The 18,958-nt window shown below is 45.9% G+C and overlaps 1 protein-coding gene across 1 annotated transcript in view; it reads right to left on the bottom strand.

Annotated features, from left to right (window-relative positions):
• The window catches only part of LOC147727569 (E3 ISG15--protein ligase HERC5-like), a 479,269-nt gene that overhangs the window by 236,017 nt on the left and 224,294 nt on the right, over positions 1-18,958 (bottom strand). Inside the window, exons 13-14 of the mRNA XM_086963137.1 lie at positions 1,502-1,656; positions 1,153-1,266 (exon numbers count right to left, since the gene is read on the bottom strand). Coding sequence (XP_086819263.1) covers positions 1,153-1,266; positions 1,502-1,656 — 269 coding nt within the window. The remainder of the gene's footprint in view (positions 1-1,152; positions 1,267-1,501; positions 1,657-18,958) is intronic.

Here is an 18,958-nt window from a genome sequence, read left to right as displayed (position 1 = left end):
CTGTTCGTGGATGAAATTACTTCAAGCATTCCATCATTCAATTTTTTGTTACTTTTGTGTCCCTTTCACAAAAAGCACATCCTCAAAGTCAGTTCCTTTAATGCCAGGTTCTAATATGAGAATGTGTGTCTTTTGGACCAAAAAATATTCTTCCTTTATTCTAGTTTTTTAGACTGGGGACGGCCCAGCAGCTTCCCCAACAATAACGTTTTGCAAAAACCATGACAGAACAAACAAGAATTGTCAATGTGAAAAGGTTGGCTGACAATGAATATGACACTTTACAAGGAACGCCTTACAACGCGTGTCATTACAACGCATTTTTTACATCATAAAATCCGTTACATCGCATATCGTTAAAACGCATGTTGTTACAACGCATAATCCATTACAACGCAATTACTATTCTAACTCCGCTGGGTCGTTACTTTGGAGAATGCCTTGTAATGGATTATGTGATGCAATGATATGGGTTGTAATGGATTTTGCGATGTAAAAAATGCGTTGTAATGACACGCGTTGAAACGTGTGCGTTGTAAACGATGTTTCCCGCTGCCAAAACCAGACCTCTTGACTTTGCCAACGATTGTGTTCTCTAAATTGAACGCCCTCTTGAAATCAATAAAGGGCAGAAGCGCTAAATAGCGCAGCGCCCCAGCACGGCAGAAATGTGCACGTGCAGTTCAACCCACGTGTTGTACCTACTTACCTGCTTCACCCTATGATCTTAGCTATTAATAGTGCAGCAGGTGCAGTGTCTCCACGGCCAGGGGGTGGGAGGGGCCCTCTGTTCTGCAAATATATGTGTTTTTCATTTGGGTGGAGAGCTAGGCTCCATTTTCCTTGCTCGGATTAGGCCTTAGGGTACACTTGCTAGGCCACTGAACCACCCTGAGTTGGCACAAGGGATTGGGCAATGAAGCTGTGGTAATGTACAACGCTAGGGCTTCCCTCACTGAGAACTTAACGTTCATCGAAAGAGGCTCTTTGTTTACTGGGAAAGGTTTGCTGAGGAAGACATTTGTAGGGCTCAAAGGAAACACGTTGCCTTTGTGAGTGTGCCTCTGTAAACTATTCAACAGTCAATAACACCTAAGTAAACGATCATCTTTCATTCTCAAGTAAACAAACATTTTTTTAAAGTATACATACTACTTGTTTCGACGTGTGCCATGCGCGCACATCATCACATAACATTTGACTGTCGCAGAGTTCATGGATGTAGAATTCCTCGACTGGCAGCCCGATGTTAGCCTTCATATTCACCTACATCAAGCAGAAACATATTTTAAAAATGGGTTTCTGGTTATGATGTAACCTGATTAATAAAGTCACTTGCATATATCTCCAAGGTATGTAGATGTGGTGTCAAGAATAGTAAATCTATACCTTTTATATATACTTAGCTCCTTGACACTGAAGATTAAATATTTTGTTTATGACAGTTTGGCAGGATAATATTAAAAACTCGATATTGTGGTATAAAAACGAATAGGCTTACCTTGTACAATTTCTTCAGCATTTCTAAAATCAGGGTTATGAGCTCATAATCCTGGAGAGTCATATATGTACTCTTTAGTGGGTTCACAATAACCTTTGTAAAGGTGAGGACATGTTTACTCAAGGAGGAGGCTGACAAAGAAGACCACAATTTCTCTAGGGACAGAAATAAAGTAAATTATGTATATGTATTCACGACAATGGTGCTGTCAGATTCAATAAAGTAAACACACTTTATATCTGAACTTTTCCGTCAACACAATCATTCTTGTTCATCTCCATTTACTAGTGTAAATTAAGGATCTGTATTAAAAAATTAATTCATAAACTTGCTCTCACATACCTTTACACCAACCAGTAAGGTAAGCAAATCTGCTTAAAGGGGCGTGCTGTGCATGTGGTTTACAGGGCAGGTATAAATTAGCACCCAGGTTGCAAGATGTTGGGTAGCCACATCCCATTACTAGGGGCATTCCTATATGTCAGGGACATCTGTGAACATCAGTCCCAAAATTAGTAGGGATGCAGGAGAAGGGTTGTCTCAGCAGATAAAAACAGTGTTCTGTGGAGAAATAAAATGTGAGCATGGTGGCTTTTATCCCTGAGTACCCACTTAAAATGCTCTATTTTTTTTAATTATAAAGAGGGAACGTGGTTAAATGGCTAATACAGACACGCAGGAAGGGTTGTTCCATAGTGAGGCAAGACTCCAAGCCCCAGGAGCCCCGTTGTGAGGAGGCGGTGACTGAATCAGCGCTGGTCGGCCACTTTAAAAGCCAGCTTTTCCCCTGCGGCGTGGGATCCCCCCAGGCACTAGCCCGGGTGAAGATCTGGCCAAAAAAATTGTAAAACAATTTTAGATTTTCTAAACATTGCAGTGGGGGTGCTCACAGAAGAGATTTCCCGGTGTGGAAGATCAGTTGTCGCACTCTCGTCTGGAGTCAGACCTGTCCAGTGGGCTAACGGGTAATTCTTCTAGGGACACCTTGGTTGAAAATGCGAGGGACACATGTAGCGCAACGAACCACTCTGTAACACAGAACACGCAGGGTAATGATATAGACATTCAGCCCCAGGGACAGACTGACTCCACAAAACCATCCAGTGGAGATGGGGCAGGTGCCAGGCCCAAATGTATAAAGGGGGTGTCACCCCGTAAACTCCAACTAGGTAATAAGTCTCCTAGAGGGAGCAAAAGGGGCACCCTAGAAACTTATAGTAGTAGTAGTAATAGACATTTCTTAAGCTGATATTTCACCCTTAGGTCTCATAGCGCTTTGCCAACACAGAGTAACTAGAGGGGAGAGACAGAGTTTAGAATAGCCATGATTAGGGACACTGCTATAATTAGGATCTCTTCTCAAAACTGGAAATTCAAATTTCAACTGCCTTTGAAACCCTGTATTCATTTATTTAACATGTTTTATATATTGCTAGCTGGACCCGGGGGTATCAGAGCGCTTTACATGAGTATACATTGTAATATAGCGAAATCTACAATGAGGTAGTATTCAGAAATTAATACAGACGATAGAAAGCAATTTAAATATTACACAATCTAATTAAACAAAAACAAGTTGCCAAAGGGTTACAGCAAATCATGAGGGATTAGGCTAGAGAGAGAGGGAAAGGATGTAAAATAGTGAGGAAGGGTAAGGAAGGGGGGAGGTATGGGAGGGGGATAGTTAAGGCAATTTCAAACAGCTATAAATAGATAAAATTAATTGCATGTAACAGGTTTACAGTGAGGTGGTATTCAAAACCCAACAAAAAGGTAAAAAACAACTCTAGTTTTATACCATCACATTACATGTGTTGCAAAGGGTTACAGCAAGTCTTGAGAGATTGGCCTACTGTGGGAGGGAAATGATGGAGAAGACGGGGGAAGTGTAAGGGAATGGGGTGTGGCTGAGGGGGGGGGGGGGTTTGGTAATACCAAGTGTGACGAGGCAGGTCATATAGGAAAGACTGGAGAGAGGAGTTTGTGGGCGAAGGAGGATGAGAGATGGGGAGGAGAGCAATAGGAGGTAGTGGAGGGAAGAGAGCTCAGGGGAGGATTTAAGGACGCCAATATTTGGTAAGCAGGAGAAGTTTAAGATCTTTTTGAAGCTGGCGTAAGAGGGGTTGCAACGAAGATCTTTGGGGAGGGAGTTCCAGAAGTAAGTGAAGTTTATCTGTGAGGTACTGCAAGGTGCATTGATGCAGGACTTTATGCGTAATGCAAGCTGTCTTGTAGGAAGCTTGAAGGACTGGGTTCTGTAAGACCCAGCGGTGCCAGGGCACAACACCTGAAACCTTCGTGGGTAACCTGTTCCGGCGTACAAGTCACAGAGACACGGGACACTTCCTTCGGCGTCAAAGATTCAAGGTTTATTTGCTGCAGGGAACACAGAGATCACGACAAGTACACAGCGTGCAACTCGGGGAGACTGCTTCAAATTTGTTCTGTAGATCGCTCCTTTTATACAGTTTTTACCCATAGGATAACATTGAACACAAAAGTTTACAACCCGGTTCCCACAATTATCCCCCAGAGGGGTCGCTTTGGTCACTTTGAAACACATACGATCCGAAACATAAGTGCAGAAACATTTGGCGGTTCCCAACTGTAAAAAACCATCTTCCCACCATTAGCAAATTCCAATCAGCAGTAAAACAGATCGAAATAGGAACAAAAACAGGTGAAAAGGAAGACGAAGACAGTGGAGAGATCGGAAAGGGTGTAAAAGGGGAGGTAACGGGAAACACGAGATGCAGGCATCAAAGGGACGTGCCTAATGAGATGCACGGCTGAGACAATAAGCCCGTGCGGCAAGATGGGCCTCAAGCGGCGTCATCTGCCTTACAGTAACATCCCCCTCGTCATAAAGACACTTACAAAGAACATGTGTTTTTCCGCAAATATCTTGGGAGTCCCAGGGTCGCGAAGCGGACAACGTCCGTTCGCTGGCTACTTGAGGGCAAGAGACAAAATGGATGCCGTATCTAAGATGGAACCCGTGGGTACAGATGAAAAACCCACATAACAAATGAACGGTTTAAGCTAGCACAGCGAAACTGCGCACACTTAATAAACTCGTCATTTGCGGTTCATAGATACCAGAATCGACTATATTCGTGCGAGTCGAAAGCACCACTTACAATTGTCACGGAACCTCAGACGCTCCTTTTGCCCTCATGTAGGCAAGCACTAGTCGGAATCATATTCGATATTCATCAGACCATCGAGATGTTGCTGTAGCATAGCTCTGTCCAGCTGAGTCCCCTTGGTAACAGATGGTTGTCTCATACACGTTGTAGCACAAAGGCCACATAAGGCAGGACCACACTGCACACAAAGGCAACACGTGAACAGGAACACTACCACAACTCCGATGATCATCAGAATTTTCCAACCCCAAGTCGACATCAGGCCCCAAAACCACCCTAGCAGCGTCCAATCCCCTACATCCACGTGTATGGATTCGGAGATCTTATGCAACCTCGAGATGGCTTGATAGACAGTTGGAGCATTATCTGGAATGAAAATGCAGCAGCTCGAATGGATCACCTTACATACCCCACCGCGATCTGCTAAGATGACATCTAAAACCATACGGTTTTGTAACGTCATAAGTCTCTCCGCCTGAAGTTCTGTGGTGATATTACCAAGGGCACTGGCAGTAATATTAGCTGTCGATTCTACCACTCGAGTCAACTGTCTCATGTTCCTACTGTTAACCATAGGTCCCCAAAACGGGAGGAAACCCTTGAAAAAGTCTCCTGCCTCTTGACCGGCGGTATCCTCTTCGCTAATTACGCCTCGCACAACTCTAGTCTTGTGATAATCGGCATCTACAGTGAACGTCGGAGGCAACAGATTTGCAATAAAACATGAGCCCATGAAGTCAGCGGGCAACCATGCATATGCACGATCATAGCAAATAAAGTATGTACCCTTGGCAGCCAGAAACACAGGGGATGAGGACATCGGCAGAATGTAATTTTCAGTGCAAGCACTTGCTCCAAGTCGGGCTTGCGATCTTCGACCACGACCCATAAGACAAAAATTACCAGTGTGGGGTACAACCCATATTGGAGGCGAGCTTTTAAGCTGCTTTTCGCTAGTGAACACACTATATTCACCTCTACTTAGGACTCTATAGGCTTGTACCTCTTCTTCAGGAATAAGCGAGGGATCATAGATATCGCTATCTAAATCCTCTATGGCTATCGACAAAGGCTTCTGATACGAGGTAGGACCAGAGTAGGGGGAACGTGGTTCTCGAATGGGGTGGAAACCCAGTGCGCTTCGAAACATTGTTTGGAATGCTCGAGCTGACCCTTGGGAACTATACGGTAACACCAGATATGGAATTCCCTTATCCGTAGTATGTGGCATCAACCCACACACCCAACAATTAGTAGTGTTAACCACTAACTGATGCTGATGGAGGAGCTGAATAAAGGAATTGTTGCGGAATTCTACACGTCTAGCCTGCTCGTGTTCCGGTAACATATGAAAGGAATGAGGAGAAGCAGTAGAGGTAAGATTAGGGTAAGGAGTAGGAGTAGGTGTAGCAGGTAAGAAGTAAGACATCGTATAGTACACCCCACCCGCCAATAATGCAGAAGCAGTCAAAAATAACACAAACAATTGGAATATAAAACATTTGGTACGACTGAGTTGCAGCAGCTTAAACCTGTGCGCCTTAGCTTCCTCCAAATCATTCAGCTTCGAGAATGCCATTCCCTACGACCGTCCGCAACGTTTCTTGACGCACTTCGTTCTGTGTAGCAATAGTCAATCCCTAGGAGTTCCTAGGAACCGACGGCCTTTAACCTAGCGTCAAGACCTACTATCCAGAAGGAAGTACGCGCGCGGCCCTACGGCCTTCAATACACAATATGTATATACAAACACAAAGTCTCTCGGCTGTGGAAATAAAAAGATACAAGGGAGGAAGCTCAATATATATATATATATATACAAAAATTATAGTGATACGTATGCTCAAAACTGATCACGGGAAACGGGGATAATGCAGTCGTTAATTCAGCAAAACAAAATATTTTTATTTGTCCTTAGTGCGAGAACGCAAAGAATATCGGTGTTTCCCGGGACGTGTCTGCTCGTCGAACAAAGGATCCGTTGAAGAGACAGCGTCCTGCTGATCAGTCGATTGTTCTGGTCTTGAGTCTTTTGCTGACAATTGTTCAACAGTGTCTTTCTGCTGCGCTGAGGATTCTCCAACAGGCTGTGCGTCGCTGAAAGGTACAAACGCCGGCAATGTTTCTGTTTCTGTTGACGCAATGCCTTTCCTTACCCACGGGTCTGCCGGTAAAGGGATAGGGACTCGCTTCGTATGGGTGGCATGCACCCAATTTTTACGCCCCTCAAGACGAACGGCAGTCCTCGTGGCCAGGAGCACCTGGTAAGGTCCGGTAAACCTCGGGTCCAGATTATTCTTGCGTGAAAAGTTGCGTGTCACCACCCAGTCTCCAGGCTGAAGCTGGTGGCCTGGACCCTCCGTCTGCGTTGGCAATGCGTCGTAAACCTGTTGGTGAATTAACCTCAGTTTAGCAGTCAAGTCATGTAAATAGTCAATCAACATTGGATACTCAAGATCAGAAAACATTCCTGGCCTAGGAACCCCCCACACATTCGCAGGACGGCCGAACACTATTTCGTAGGGACTAAGCCCTATTCGGGAGTGTACAGTCGCCCTAGTTGACAGTAATGCTAAGGGCAAAGCATCAGGCCACGAAAGACCAGTCGTAGCCTGAATCTTCGCTAGCTTTAGTTTAAGGGTGCCGTTGTACCCTTCAACCAATCCAGCTGACTGGGGATGATTGGCGCTGTGGAATTTTTGATTTATTCCAAGGCCCTTACACACACTCTTCATCACACTTCCAACAAACTCACTTCCGTTATCTGACCACACGACTCTAGGCATTCCATACCGAGGAAAATATTCCTTCAATAGGATTTTCGCAGTAGACAAAGCAGTATTGTCTTTGAGAGGATAGGCCTCAATCCATCGGGAAAATGCGCAAACCACAACTAAAACGTATTTCCTGTTATTGCATCGCTCCATATGGATGAAGTCCAATTGAATCACCTCAAAGGGATACGAAGGGGGAGCAAAACTGCCAGGAGGAGTTGGGGTTCCTTTGCCAGGATTGTACATCATACACACCATACAATTTTTCACCAATCGTTCAGCACATTTCGTGATTCCATCATTCTTCCACACAGGCGACAACAATTTACAAATGCCTTTCACGCTAATATGTGCTAACCCATGTGCCATTGTCACAACGGCCAGTACATACGCATCAGGCAACAACCATCTTTTCTGATCCGACAAGTCAATCCAACAACCACTCGCATCCAACTTTCCCGTACTTTCTTTCCACTTCGCCTTTTCAGTCTCGGTGGCCTCATTCTGAATTTCTTTCACACTTTTAATGGTGTCTTCACACATACTCGATTCCGTAGGCCACCTAACCGAACTCGTCACATACATTCGAGTACTAAGGTTCCGGGCAGTCTCCTTAGCAATCTCATCTGCAAACGCGTTACCACGACCAACATCATCCGTCACCTTACGATGCGCACTACATTTAACAATCGCAACTTGCGTAGGCAAAGTCAATGCATCCAAAAGATCATTCACAAGCTGGCCATGCTGAATCTTCGTACCGTGCGACGTCAAGAAACCTCTCTCTCGCCACAATCGTCCAAAACTATGCGCTACACCAAAAGCGTATTGGCTGTCGGTGTACACATTCACACGTTTACCTTTTGCTAACACACATGCTCTAGTGAGAGCAATCAATTCCGCAGCTTGGGCAGAATTCTGATTCAATCTTGCAGTCTCAACGACAGTATTCAATGTTACAACTGCATAAGCAGTAGTCACATCACCATTCGGCAACTTAAAACATGACCCATCCACATACAGAGTGCCATCCGGATCTTCCAATGGGGTGTTTTTAAGGTCCACTCGACCTTTTGTTTCCTCTTCAGTCCTCAAGTAGCAGTCATGTTCTGCTACTTCATCTGACTCTGCACTAATTGGTAACAAAGTTGCCGGGTTTAGAACATTACAACGTTTTATCTGAATATGGCTTGCCAATAACGTCAACTCGTACCCAGACAACCTCGCACTCGTCAAGTGCTGAGTTTTCGTACGATTTAAAAGAGTATCGACTGCATGCGGAACCATCACCGTAAGCATATTATCCATGACCAATCCTGCTGATTGTCGGATGGAGACCGCAGCTGCCGCAGTTGCTCTCAAACAACTCGGCAATGCTCTAGCTACTGGGTCCAAGGTCGAGGAAAAATATGCACATGGACGCTGCTTACCACCAAGAGGTTGCGTCAAGACACTCAAAGCACAACCTTCTCTCTCGTGAACATATAATGTAAACGGCTTGCTGTAGTCAGGGGTACCCAACACAGGAGCCGAACACAATGAATCACGTAATTCAGAAAAACTTTTCTGACATTCTTCCGTCCATGGTAAAGGAGTCGAAACATCCTTGCACGTAAGAGCCACCAATGGTTTCGCTAGCAATGAAAAATTAGGAATCCATTGCCTGCAGTATGACGTGATACCTAGAAAGGCACGCACATCTCTTTGGGATTTTGGCACAGCCATTCGCGCAATCGCTGCAATTCTCTCTGGGGTCAATCTCCTTCCCTCCTTTGACAATAAGTGACCTAGATAGGTTACTTCTTGACAACAATATTGGAGTTTAGAAGGGGACACCTTGTGATTCAACTCACAGAGATGTTGCAGCAACGACACCGTAGCTATTTTACAAATGTCCTGAGTATCGGCAGCCACCAATAAGTCATCGACGTATTGGATCAAAGCCGCACCAACCGGCAACCGAAACGCATCCAGTTGACCCTTCAAGGCTTGACTGTAAATCGATGGACTTTCACAGTAGCCCTGAGGAGCGCGTTTGAACCGGAAGCTTCGTCCACCGAGAGAGAAACCGAAAAGGTCCCTGCTCTCTTCGGCAATCGGGATGCTGAAAAACGCATTTTTCAAATCAATCACCGAAAACCATGATGCAGTAGCTGGAATCAGAGTCAGGAGCGCCGTGATGTCAGGCACAACAGGGAATTGAGGAACCACAATTTTATTCACCTCCCGTAAATCGATAACAAAACGATAAACAGGCGGTTTTGTAGGATCTGTGCGTTTAAGAATAGGCAGTACAGGGCTATTGCACACGTTTCCCCGAGTCTCTTCAATAACATCTTTCTCGATCAAATCATAGATGATCGCCAACAGCGCTCGTTCACCATCAAGGGAGATACGATACTGGGGAATACGTGGCAATCGCACATTAGCTTTCAACTGAACAACATAAGGGGAGATATCAAGTAGGCCCACGTCATTTGGACCCGTCGCCCACAAAGACGCAGGAAGAGAACTCAATTCCGGTGGAAGCTTGTCGAGAGACAAGTACATGGGAGAGACAACCCTCTCTCCTAACGTAAGCTTTACACCCGCAGGAGAACAATACAAAGTTGCGTACAAACGTTTAAGCAAATCCAGGCCCAAAAGATTCTCGCCACAACCCGTGGTTAAAATCAACGGAGCTTCTAGCTCACGTGGCCCAATTTGAAGGGGCAAAGGGCGCGAAACTGGATTGCTAACGGGGGCGCCGGAGAATCCAACGGAAACATTTGTTAAGCCAGACAAAGGTGCGCCAGGGAGTTTCGAATGCATGATAGAACTTTTCGCTGCACCAGTGTCCAACAGAAAAGGCTCAACGACGCCCGATGTAGCAACTGCGACGTAAGGCCCTCTCTGATCAACCGGAACTGATACCACTCCCTCTCCTTGTCTTTGGCTGTCCTAGTAATTACTGTCGTCAGTTCCCTGATCGACGTAATAATCATCTACATTGTACTGCGCAGATCGTCCTTGCGACGATCCACGTTGATCGAAACAATTATTAGAAGTAGATGAGTTGTCTGAGCGATCATTCTGAGCACCACGACCTCTACCACGTGACGCCTGTTGCGAACCACCACGACCTCCTTTAGATGAGTTACCACTATTACGTTCATTCAAAACAGGGCAGTTAAATTTAATGTGTCCCTCCTGTCTACAATAAGCACATTGATTGTACCCTAACGATGATCTTTGGGAGGAGGAATCATTACGCGGCTGTGACCGATTCGATTGCGACTGCGATCGATTCTGTTGTGAATTGTTCTGATTTGACCGTGGAGGATACGCTTGTTGCAACAACACTTTAGTTTTCAGCTCTTTCGTCTTTTTGTCAGCACGGTCATTCTCTTCTTTCTCTCTGTGTTCATAATATTGTGCCGTAGCCAATATCTGAGCTGAGGTGGAAACGGCCCATGCACTTTCCGAATTCTTCAATTTATTGCTCAAATCGGGCAATAAATTCGAAACAAATTTATCCACAAACAACCTTTGACCACCCTCAGTACCCATATCCTGACCACTATGGTCGATGAATGCTTCCTCAAACCTCGTAAAGAAGTCGGAAACACTCTCATCTTTCTTTTGCTTACAAGCTGACAATTTGTCCCAGTTTACCTTCATAGCTGGCATAAGAGTTTTCATTAACGTAATAATCCTCTGGGGAAGGGCAGTTATCAACTGATCGGGTTTGGCACCACCAACTTGTCCAGCATCTGCCGCTAAAATGGCAGCCCAATCACCGCCCAATTCATTTGCGTGATCTTGCTGGCGAATCTTAGCCCATACCGGTTGCGGTACGACATTTCCGAACAACATATCGATATCGGATAGATTCATTACCGTAGCATCTACGAGCTGCGACAATTCTTTGTAATACCCAGTAGGATTTTTGCGTGGATCAGGCAAGGATTGCTTCACCTGTAACACTTCCGAACGTTTCCACGGGAGGTGTATCCACACTCTCTCGAAATGGCCCACTGTTGTCGGAGGAGCGGCATTAGGATTAGGCGGTATCCAAACCGGCGGAACTTCACGCATGGGATATTGGCCAGACTCATCTGGTTGTTTTTCAATATCCTCGACAAACAATGCATGAGGTATCGGAGCGGGGCGAAAAGATAGCAACCGCTCGATAGCGCGTCGAACATTAGTATCAACTATCAGCCCAGTTGCGAACTGGAGCCGAAGTTCAGACAGGGCGGTCAGCACCTCGTCAGGCGCATCGGCCGCTATCTGACCGTAAAGGAACTTACACATTTCATCAAACACGTATCTCTGGGTTGGTATATTGAATTGACAAAACGTTTCGAGGACAACACGTGGTGGATTTCTCTGCGGATTTACCATCCAACCCATCGCCATATTATATAGCGCAGCGCGTTCTCTGTTTCCAGGAAGCTGGCTTCGTCTCTGAGGACCATCGGGACCAGCGGACCCATGAACAGGTCCGAGCGAATGAAAGAAGCTAGCCGCAAGAGGAGAATTGCGGCTACGGGTAGAGGGAGAAGAATAAGACACAGGGCTAACAAGAGAAGGAGTAGAAACAGTAGCGACAGCAGGGGTTAACAAAACAGGAGCAGTAGCGGGAGCAGGAGTATGAGGAAGCGGAGGAGCAGTAGGGATAGAAGCAGGCAAAGGAGCAGGAACAGTCGGAAGAACGGGTGCAGGTTGAGGAACAGGTGGAGGAGGAATAGGTGGAAGAACAGGTACGGCAGGGACCACAGGAGCTGCGGTACCCTGTACGTACGGAGGTGGCGACTTCATAAGATAGGACATTAAAGGATCCTCAACTACCTCTTCCTTCTTGTCCGACTCCGTAGGCAAAGCAGGATAACATTTATCTATGGTCATACGCTGTAGTCTCTCAAACACTTCCTTATCCTTATCCTCCTTATCACGCTGGAACTGCTCAGCTTTCTTCACTATGGTAGCAACATTATCTCGCTGACTACGTTTATTCTGTCTGATTTCTTTCTGTCGGGCTTCTTTGCGCCACAACCGAAAGGCATCAAACATGGCCGGCCTTGATTTTCGTTCGAACAACTTCATTTCTAGATTATCTAAGATTGACGCCTCGAAGCTACCGTGAGGTGGCCAACGAAGGTCGCCGTCCTTCTTTGTATATTTAATCCAATAATCGTTAAAGGTAATTGGGCCTAGCCCATGTTTGCTATATAGATCATAAGTAGGAGTTCCAACCGGAGGTATCGGACACGAGTCCTCCAGTCGGGAATCCGCACCACAAGGTCTGAAACAACTAAACAAAGTACTGCGACCAGGCATCTTGCACACTAGCCGAGTTTCACAAACTTCAAGGGTTACGGGATTTACCAAGTCCCAGCAAAGAACAAAACCCTCGGTCTTTGGCGGCTGCAGTCGTCAAACAACACAACAAAGTACGCTAGCAAAAGTGTCACCGACAAAAACACTCACACAGCGTGTACAACAAAAACACTCGCTAAAGTGTCAACAACCAAGAGCTATGGGAGCGACCCACAAATACTTAACTCAAAAATCGATGGCGTCACCAGGAAGGCCCGTCAATCGTCTCGCTATACCAAGGTCTACGCCAGGCGCCAAAACAGGTCCACAGTCAGGGCAGCAGTCCGTCGCAGCCGTCCGGAGGCGGGAATCTTCGCGGGAAAAGTCTTCGGGCCACTTATTTCGACAACGGGATCGATGAAGCGGAGTGCACCTTCCCTCGGAGATTTCACACGAAGTTCCTCACGATCGTCGGGCTTGGACCGGTACCACTGATGCAGCCCCACGTTGGGCGCCAACTGAAGGACTGGGTTCTGTAAGACCCAGCGGTGCCAGGGCACAACACCTGAAACCTTCGTGGGTAACCTGTTCCGGCGTACAAGTCACAGAGACACGGGACACTTCCTTCGGCGTCAAAGATTCAAGGTTTATTTGCTGCAGGGAACACAGAGATCACGACAAGTACACAGCGTGCAACTCGGGGAGACTGCTTCAAATTTGTTCTGTAGATCGCTCCTTTTATACAGTTTTTACCCATAGGATAACATTGAACACAAAAGTTTACAACCCGGTTCCCACAATTATCCCCCAGAGGGGTCGCTTTGGTCACTTTGAAACACATACGATCCGAAACATAAGTGCAGAAACATTTGGCGGTTCCCAACTGTAAAAAACTATCTTCCCACCATTAGCAAATTCCAATCAGCAGTAAAACAGATCGAAATAGGAACAAAAACAGGTGAAAAGGAAGACGAAGACAGTGGAGAGATCGGAAAGGGTGTAAAAGGGGAGGTAACGGGAAACACGAGATGCAGGCATCAAAGGGACGTGCCTAATGAGATGCACGGCTGAGACAATAAGCCCGTGCGGCAAGATGGGCCTCAAGCGGCGTCATCTGCCTTACAGTAACATCCCCCTCGTCATAAAGACACTTACAAAGAACATGTGTTTTTCCGCAAATATCTTGGGAGTCCCAGGGTCGCGAAGCGGACAACGTCCGTTCGCTGGCTACTTGAGGGCAAGAGACAAAATGGATGCCGTATCTAAGATGGAACCCGTGGGTACAGATGAAAAACCCACATAACAAATGAACGGTTTAAGCTAGCACAGCGAAACTGCGCACACTTAATAAACTCGTCATTTGCGGTTCATAGATACCAGAATCGACTATATTCGTGCGAGTCGAAAGCACCACTTACAATTGTCACGGAACCTCAAGCTCTTCTTTCAACGGATAGCCACTTAAGGGCTTTAAGGGCAGGGGAGATATGATCAAACCGTTTGAGGTCGATAATGAGCCTAGCGGCAAGGTTCACAACCGATTTGATTGGAGCGAGGTGGGCTTTAGGAGTTCCAGCGAGGATGGCGTTACCATAGTTGATTTGTGACAGGACCAGCGATTGGACAACTAATTTAAAGTCGTCAGCTGGAATGAAGGGTTTTATTTTCTTTAAGTGATGGAGTATGAAGAAAGGGCTTTTGGCCGAGTTTTTTATGTGGGGGATAAGAGTGAGGTTCTGGTCAATAATAAAACCGAGGGATTTAACTGAGTTAGAAAGAGTGAGAGAGCAGTTGAGTGCTGTAAGGTCAGAGATCCAGGATAGAATAGGAAGAGAGTTTTTCTTAGGGGAGAAAAGAATGATTTCAGTCTTTTTTGGGTTGAGTTTGAGGTAGTTGTGGTGGAACCAGGCTTGAATTTTACTCAAGGCATCATTGAGGTGGAGGACATCAGAGCGGGATTGAATCTTATAGTAAAGTTGTGTGTCATCGGCGTAAAGGTGGTAATTGATTCCCGCTTGTTTAAGGATGAGGGTGAGAGGTTCCATGAAGAGATTAAATAGAGAGGAGGAGAGGATAGAGCCCTGTGGGACCCATAGAGAGACGAGCAGAGGTTTAGAAAGGCAGTCGTGGATTTTAATTTGCTGGGTTCTATGTTGGAAAAAGGAGGTGAACCATTTGAGGACTGAACCGTTGACGCCAAAACGATCTTTAAGTGTGTTAAAAGTAGCGTAGAGTGATTAACAGTGTCGAAAGCAACGGAGAGATCAAGGAGAATGAGTAGGGAGGATTCACCTTTGTCGAGGGCATGATGGATGTCATCAATTATGTTTAGCATTGCCGTTTCTGTACTACAACCCTTTCTGAAACTGATTGGAGCGAGTCTAGAAGATTGAAAGAATCAATGTGTCTATCTAGTTGGAGCAGGGTGCATTTTTCAAGGGCTTTTGAGAGAAGAGGGAGGTTAGAGATAGGACGAAGGTTATTTAGGTCATTAGGGTCACCAGCGGGATTTTTGAGGATGGGAGTGATTTGTCACAGTTGGAGGGATGCAGGGACACAACCAGAGGCAAAGGAGGAGTTGATGATTGAGGTCCAATAGGGGGCAATGATATGTGTTAGATCTTGTACAAGGTTGGAAGGGAGAGGATCTTTAGTGTGAGATGATGGTTTCAATCTGGAAATGACGTGAAGGACATCAAGTTCAGTGATTGGATGGAAGTCATGCCAAGAAGCATTATTTATAGTTCTAGTACGATGGGTCCGGGTTCAAGAATAGGGAAGATAAGAGGGAGTGATAACGAGTCTTGAGGGAGAGTAGAGAGTGAAGGAGAGGTTGAGGAAATGTCCGATGAGGGTAGTGAGTTAAGAAGGAGGGGGGTTAGGGTTAGGCAAAGGATTGATCAATTTTGGAGATTTTTTCTGAAAAATAGTTGGCAATTTCCTCGCATCTCTCAGTGGTAGCAATCACCTTGGGGGCTGCAGAGGAAATTTGTTTTTTCACAACGCTGAAGGGTTCCCTAAGTCTATTTTTGGCCCGGTCAAGTTGGGAGCGGAAAAATTATGTCTTAGCATTGAGGATGTGTTTTTTATAGTGGATCTAGCGGATCTGAGGAGAGAGAGGTTAAAGGGTGAAGGGTTTTGCCTCCATAAGCGTTTGGTCGATCTAAGTGAACGCTGCTCATTGTTGAGCTCTGGATTGAACCAAGAACTGGAGGAGTTTTTCTTTTGTTTTAGTTTGGCTGGGGCAATTTGGTCAAGGACCTCAACAATGGATTTATTAAAAGTGTTCGCAGAGGTCATTGGCATTTTGGGAGGGAGGAGAGAGTTGAAGTTGATCTTTGACTTTGGCCTCAAGTTCACCTGGGGGGATAAGGAGAAGATTCCTTGTCAGTTTCATCTGTTTGATGGTTTTGGGTGGAGGGGGTGGGATCGTATTGGTGATCGTGAAAAGGATGATGTGGTGGTCGGACCAGTCGATGGGAACTATGGAGGAAAGGGAGGCCAACTCATTGTTAGTAATGATAGCATCAAGAGTGGCTCCTTTGGAGTGAGTGGGAGTGTGGCATAGTTGTTTTAGGTCATTGATGTCGAGTAGATCAGTGAGGAGGTTAACCATAGGATCGTTGTTTTTGTTCCAATGGAGGTTAAAATCTGTGAGGAAGAGGTTTTTAGAGTTAGAAAGTGAGGACTGGATGAGAAGGTCAGACAAAAGGAAGAGGGTCGCCGGAGGATGATAGATGTTGTGTAATCTAATTGGAGGGGAGCCTTGCACTGTAATTTCTGCTACGAGGTGTTCAAAAGTAGAAAGATCGGGGACAGGCACAGGGGAGAGTTGGAGTTCGTTTTTATGGATTATTGCTATACCGCCACCCGTTTTGACAGGCCTATCTTTTCTGAGTATGGAGTAGCCAGGGGGGAGAGTATATCAAGAATGGAGGAGGAGTGATCTTTAAGCCAAGTTTCAGTAAGAAAGGCAATGTCAATGGATTTGCTAAGGATGGTTTCCGAAATTTCAATCGCATGTCGGACAGTTAACCAGCATGCAATTCAAAGGTATAGGGCTGACTGTAGGGGGAAGGCAGGGGTGGATTGTGGTCAATTGCTGGGGAAGTCTTGGTGAAGTTGGAGAAATTGGAATTCTGTTAGTCCCAAGGATCACGGGGATAGGAGCCTGTGGGGTCAAAGGGTTGGGAGACAAAGAGCAGGGAGGGTAAGGATTACAGGTGTCAGGGAGATCAGAGGCGGGGATGAGGGTCGGGGCTCGGAAGGTTCTGAGTGTATCGTTACAGAGGGAGGTAGTATCCTGTTGCTGGGTGAATGTAGAGTAGTTATGATCAGTGCACAGGGGACTAGAAAGATTGGGGCGGTTAAGTGAGGAGGGGGAGTTAACATCTTTCCTGAGAGAGGCGAGTTCAAACGATAGGTTAGCGAGATGGAGTTCTATGTTAAAAAACGTCTGGGGAATGAGGGAGAAGGGTATGGGGGATGGGAGTTCAGGGGGATTTGGAGGATGATCTATGTTAGTCAAGACGAGAGGCCTAGGGAGAGGGAGGGGAGGGAGCCCGGGTGAGGGAAGTAAAGGGGAGTTCTGATTTATGGCTGAAAGGAGGGAGGTGAAGTGGATGAGGCATTCAATGGGGGTACAGTAGAGTCAGGAGAAAGGAAGGGAGCTCGGTGGGAGTGAGGAGGGTAGAACTCCTGGTTAAGGAGAGAAAGGTCAGTCAGGGGGGAAGAAGTTGGAGCCGGTGATTGAGTCAGAGGGAGGTCAAATTGAGTGGGCTTGGAGGAAGTAGAAGATGGAAGGGGGGAGCTGCTGTGAGATGTTGGAGCCTCACGAGTAGGAGAGAGAGTAAGGGTGGTTGCGTAGGCAGATGGTGAATCCTTAGGAGGGATCGTAGTTAAGGTAGGGGATAGACTGGGAATCTGTGCCCGGGAGATCTCTATGGTGTTTTCAAAGTCTGTTAGAGGGGGGGTTAGAGTAGGTGACAGAGGCGGTGTATGATCCGATTGCGATAGGGAGGTTGATTGAAGGGAGAGACTGCTGTAAGATGTTGGAGTCTCAAGCGGGGGAGAGAGAGTAAGGGTGGATGCGAAGTCAGTTGGTGAATCATTAGGAGGGACAGTTGTTAATTTATGGGAAAGATTGAGAGTCAATGTTTGGGAGACTTCAATGGTGTTTTCACAGTCTGTAAGAGGGAGGGAAGGAGTAGGTGAAAGAGGAGGTGTGGGGTCAGAAGGTGAATGGGAGGGAGATGGGTCAGAGGATGCTATCGAGAGTAGGTAAGTTAGGGCGCTGAAATGGAGTTTAAAGATGGTGAGATGTTTTTCTGAGGCTTGAATGAGGATGTTTCCCGATTTGAAAATGGAGATGTCTTTTTCGCCACGAAAAAAGTAGGGGAAGGGGAGGTAGATAGTTTCAAGCCATATGGGATTTTGCATGACTTTGTGATAGGGAGGTGGTGAAGGAAGGTGCTTTTCCATTTAGAGGGGCGCTTGGAGTAGAAGATATAGTTGTTTTTTACTATAGAGGTGAGACTGTGGTAGTTATCTACAAATAGCGTTTCTTGGTGCCGAATTAGTAGTTTGTATTTAAAGTTTTTATTGGCATTTTTGGAGCGGTAGGGGGGATAGAGGATGGTCCAAGAGTTTGGGCCGTGCCTAGTGATAGGAGCATCTAGCGAAATGGGGGGATGAGTGAGGGGGGGCATTGTTAAACTGTGAAGGGTGGATGGGTGATTCCAGTAAGCAAAGCACGAGTGACCTGTCAATTAAAGGAGATCGCAAACATCTAGTACGTGGGATAGTGTAGACCAAACTAGGATGGGCATCTCTGATAAAGGATACACCGTTGCTCTTTTAATTACCCTTGATATATGTGTGGGACTCAGAGCAATGTGTACGTTCTTCTTTTACTTCAGTTAAACTCAGAGGCAGAAGAAAGTGGATTTAGGCAACTAGGAGATTCAGAATTCAAAATTTAACAATACAAAAAATAGGTGCCAAGTACATCTGGAGATCATTCAGCAGCGATCAGAGGGGCACCATAGTGCAAGAATTGCCAAACTGGAGAAAGTCGAAAGAAAAATGGGAGAAAATGTAGGATTAATTTGTGACTATTCGGTTAATAGTAAAGTGTCCTAGCCAACAACCTTCCCCCTGAAAGCTATCATTTACCCCAGGTGGGCGGTCCCAGCAGGTTCTCTCCTTCCCAATCATTACAGCATTTTATTTAC

The sequence above is a fragment of the Lissotriton vulgaris genome, chromosome 3_1 (genome assembly GCF_964263255.1).
Source record: "Lissotriton vulgaris chromosome 3_1, aLisVul1.2, whole genome shotgun sequence".
Lineage (NCBI taxonomy): Eukaryota > Metazoa > Chordata > Amphibia > Caudata > Salamandridae > Lissotriton > Lissotriton vulgaris.
This window is presented reverse-complemented; position numbering and strand designations above follow the sequence as displayed.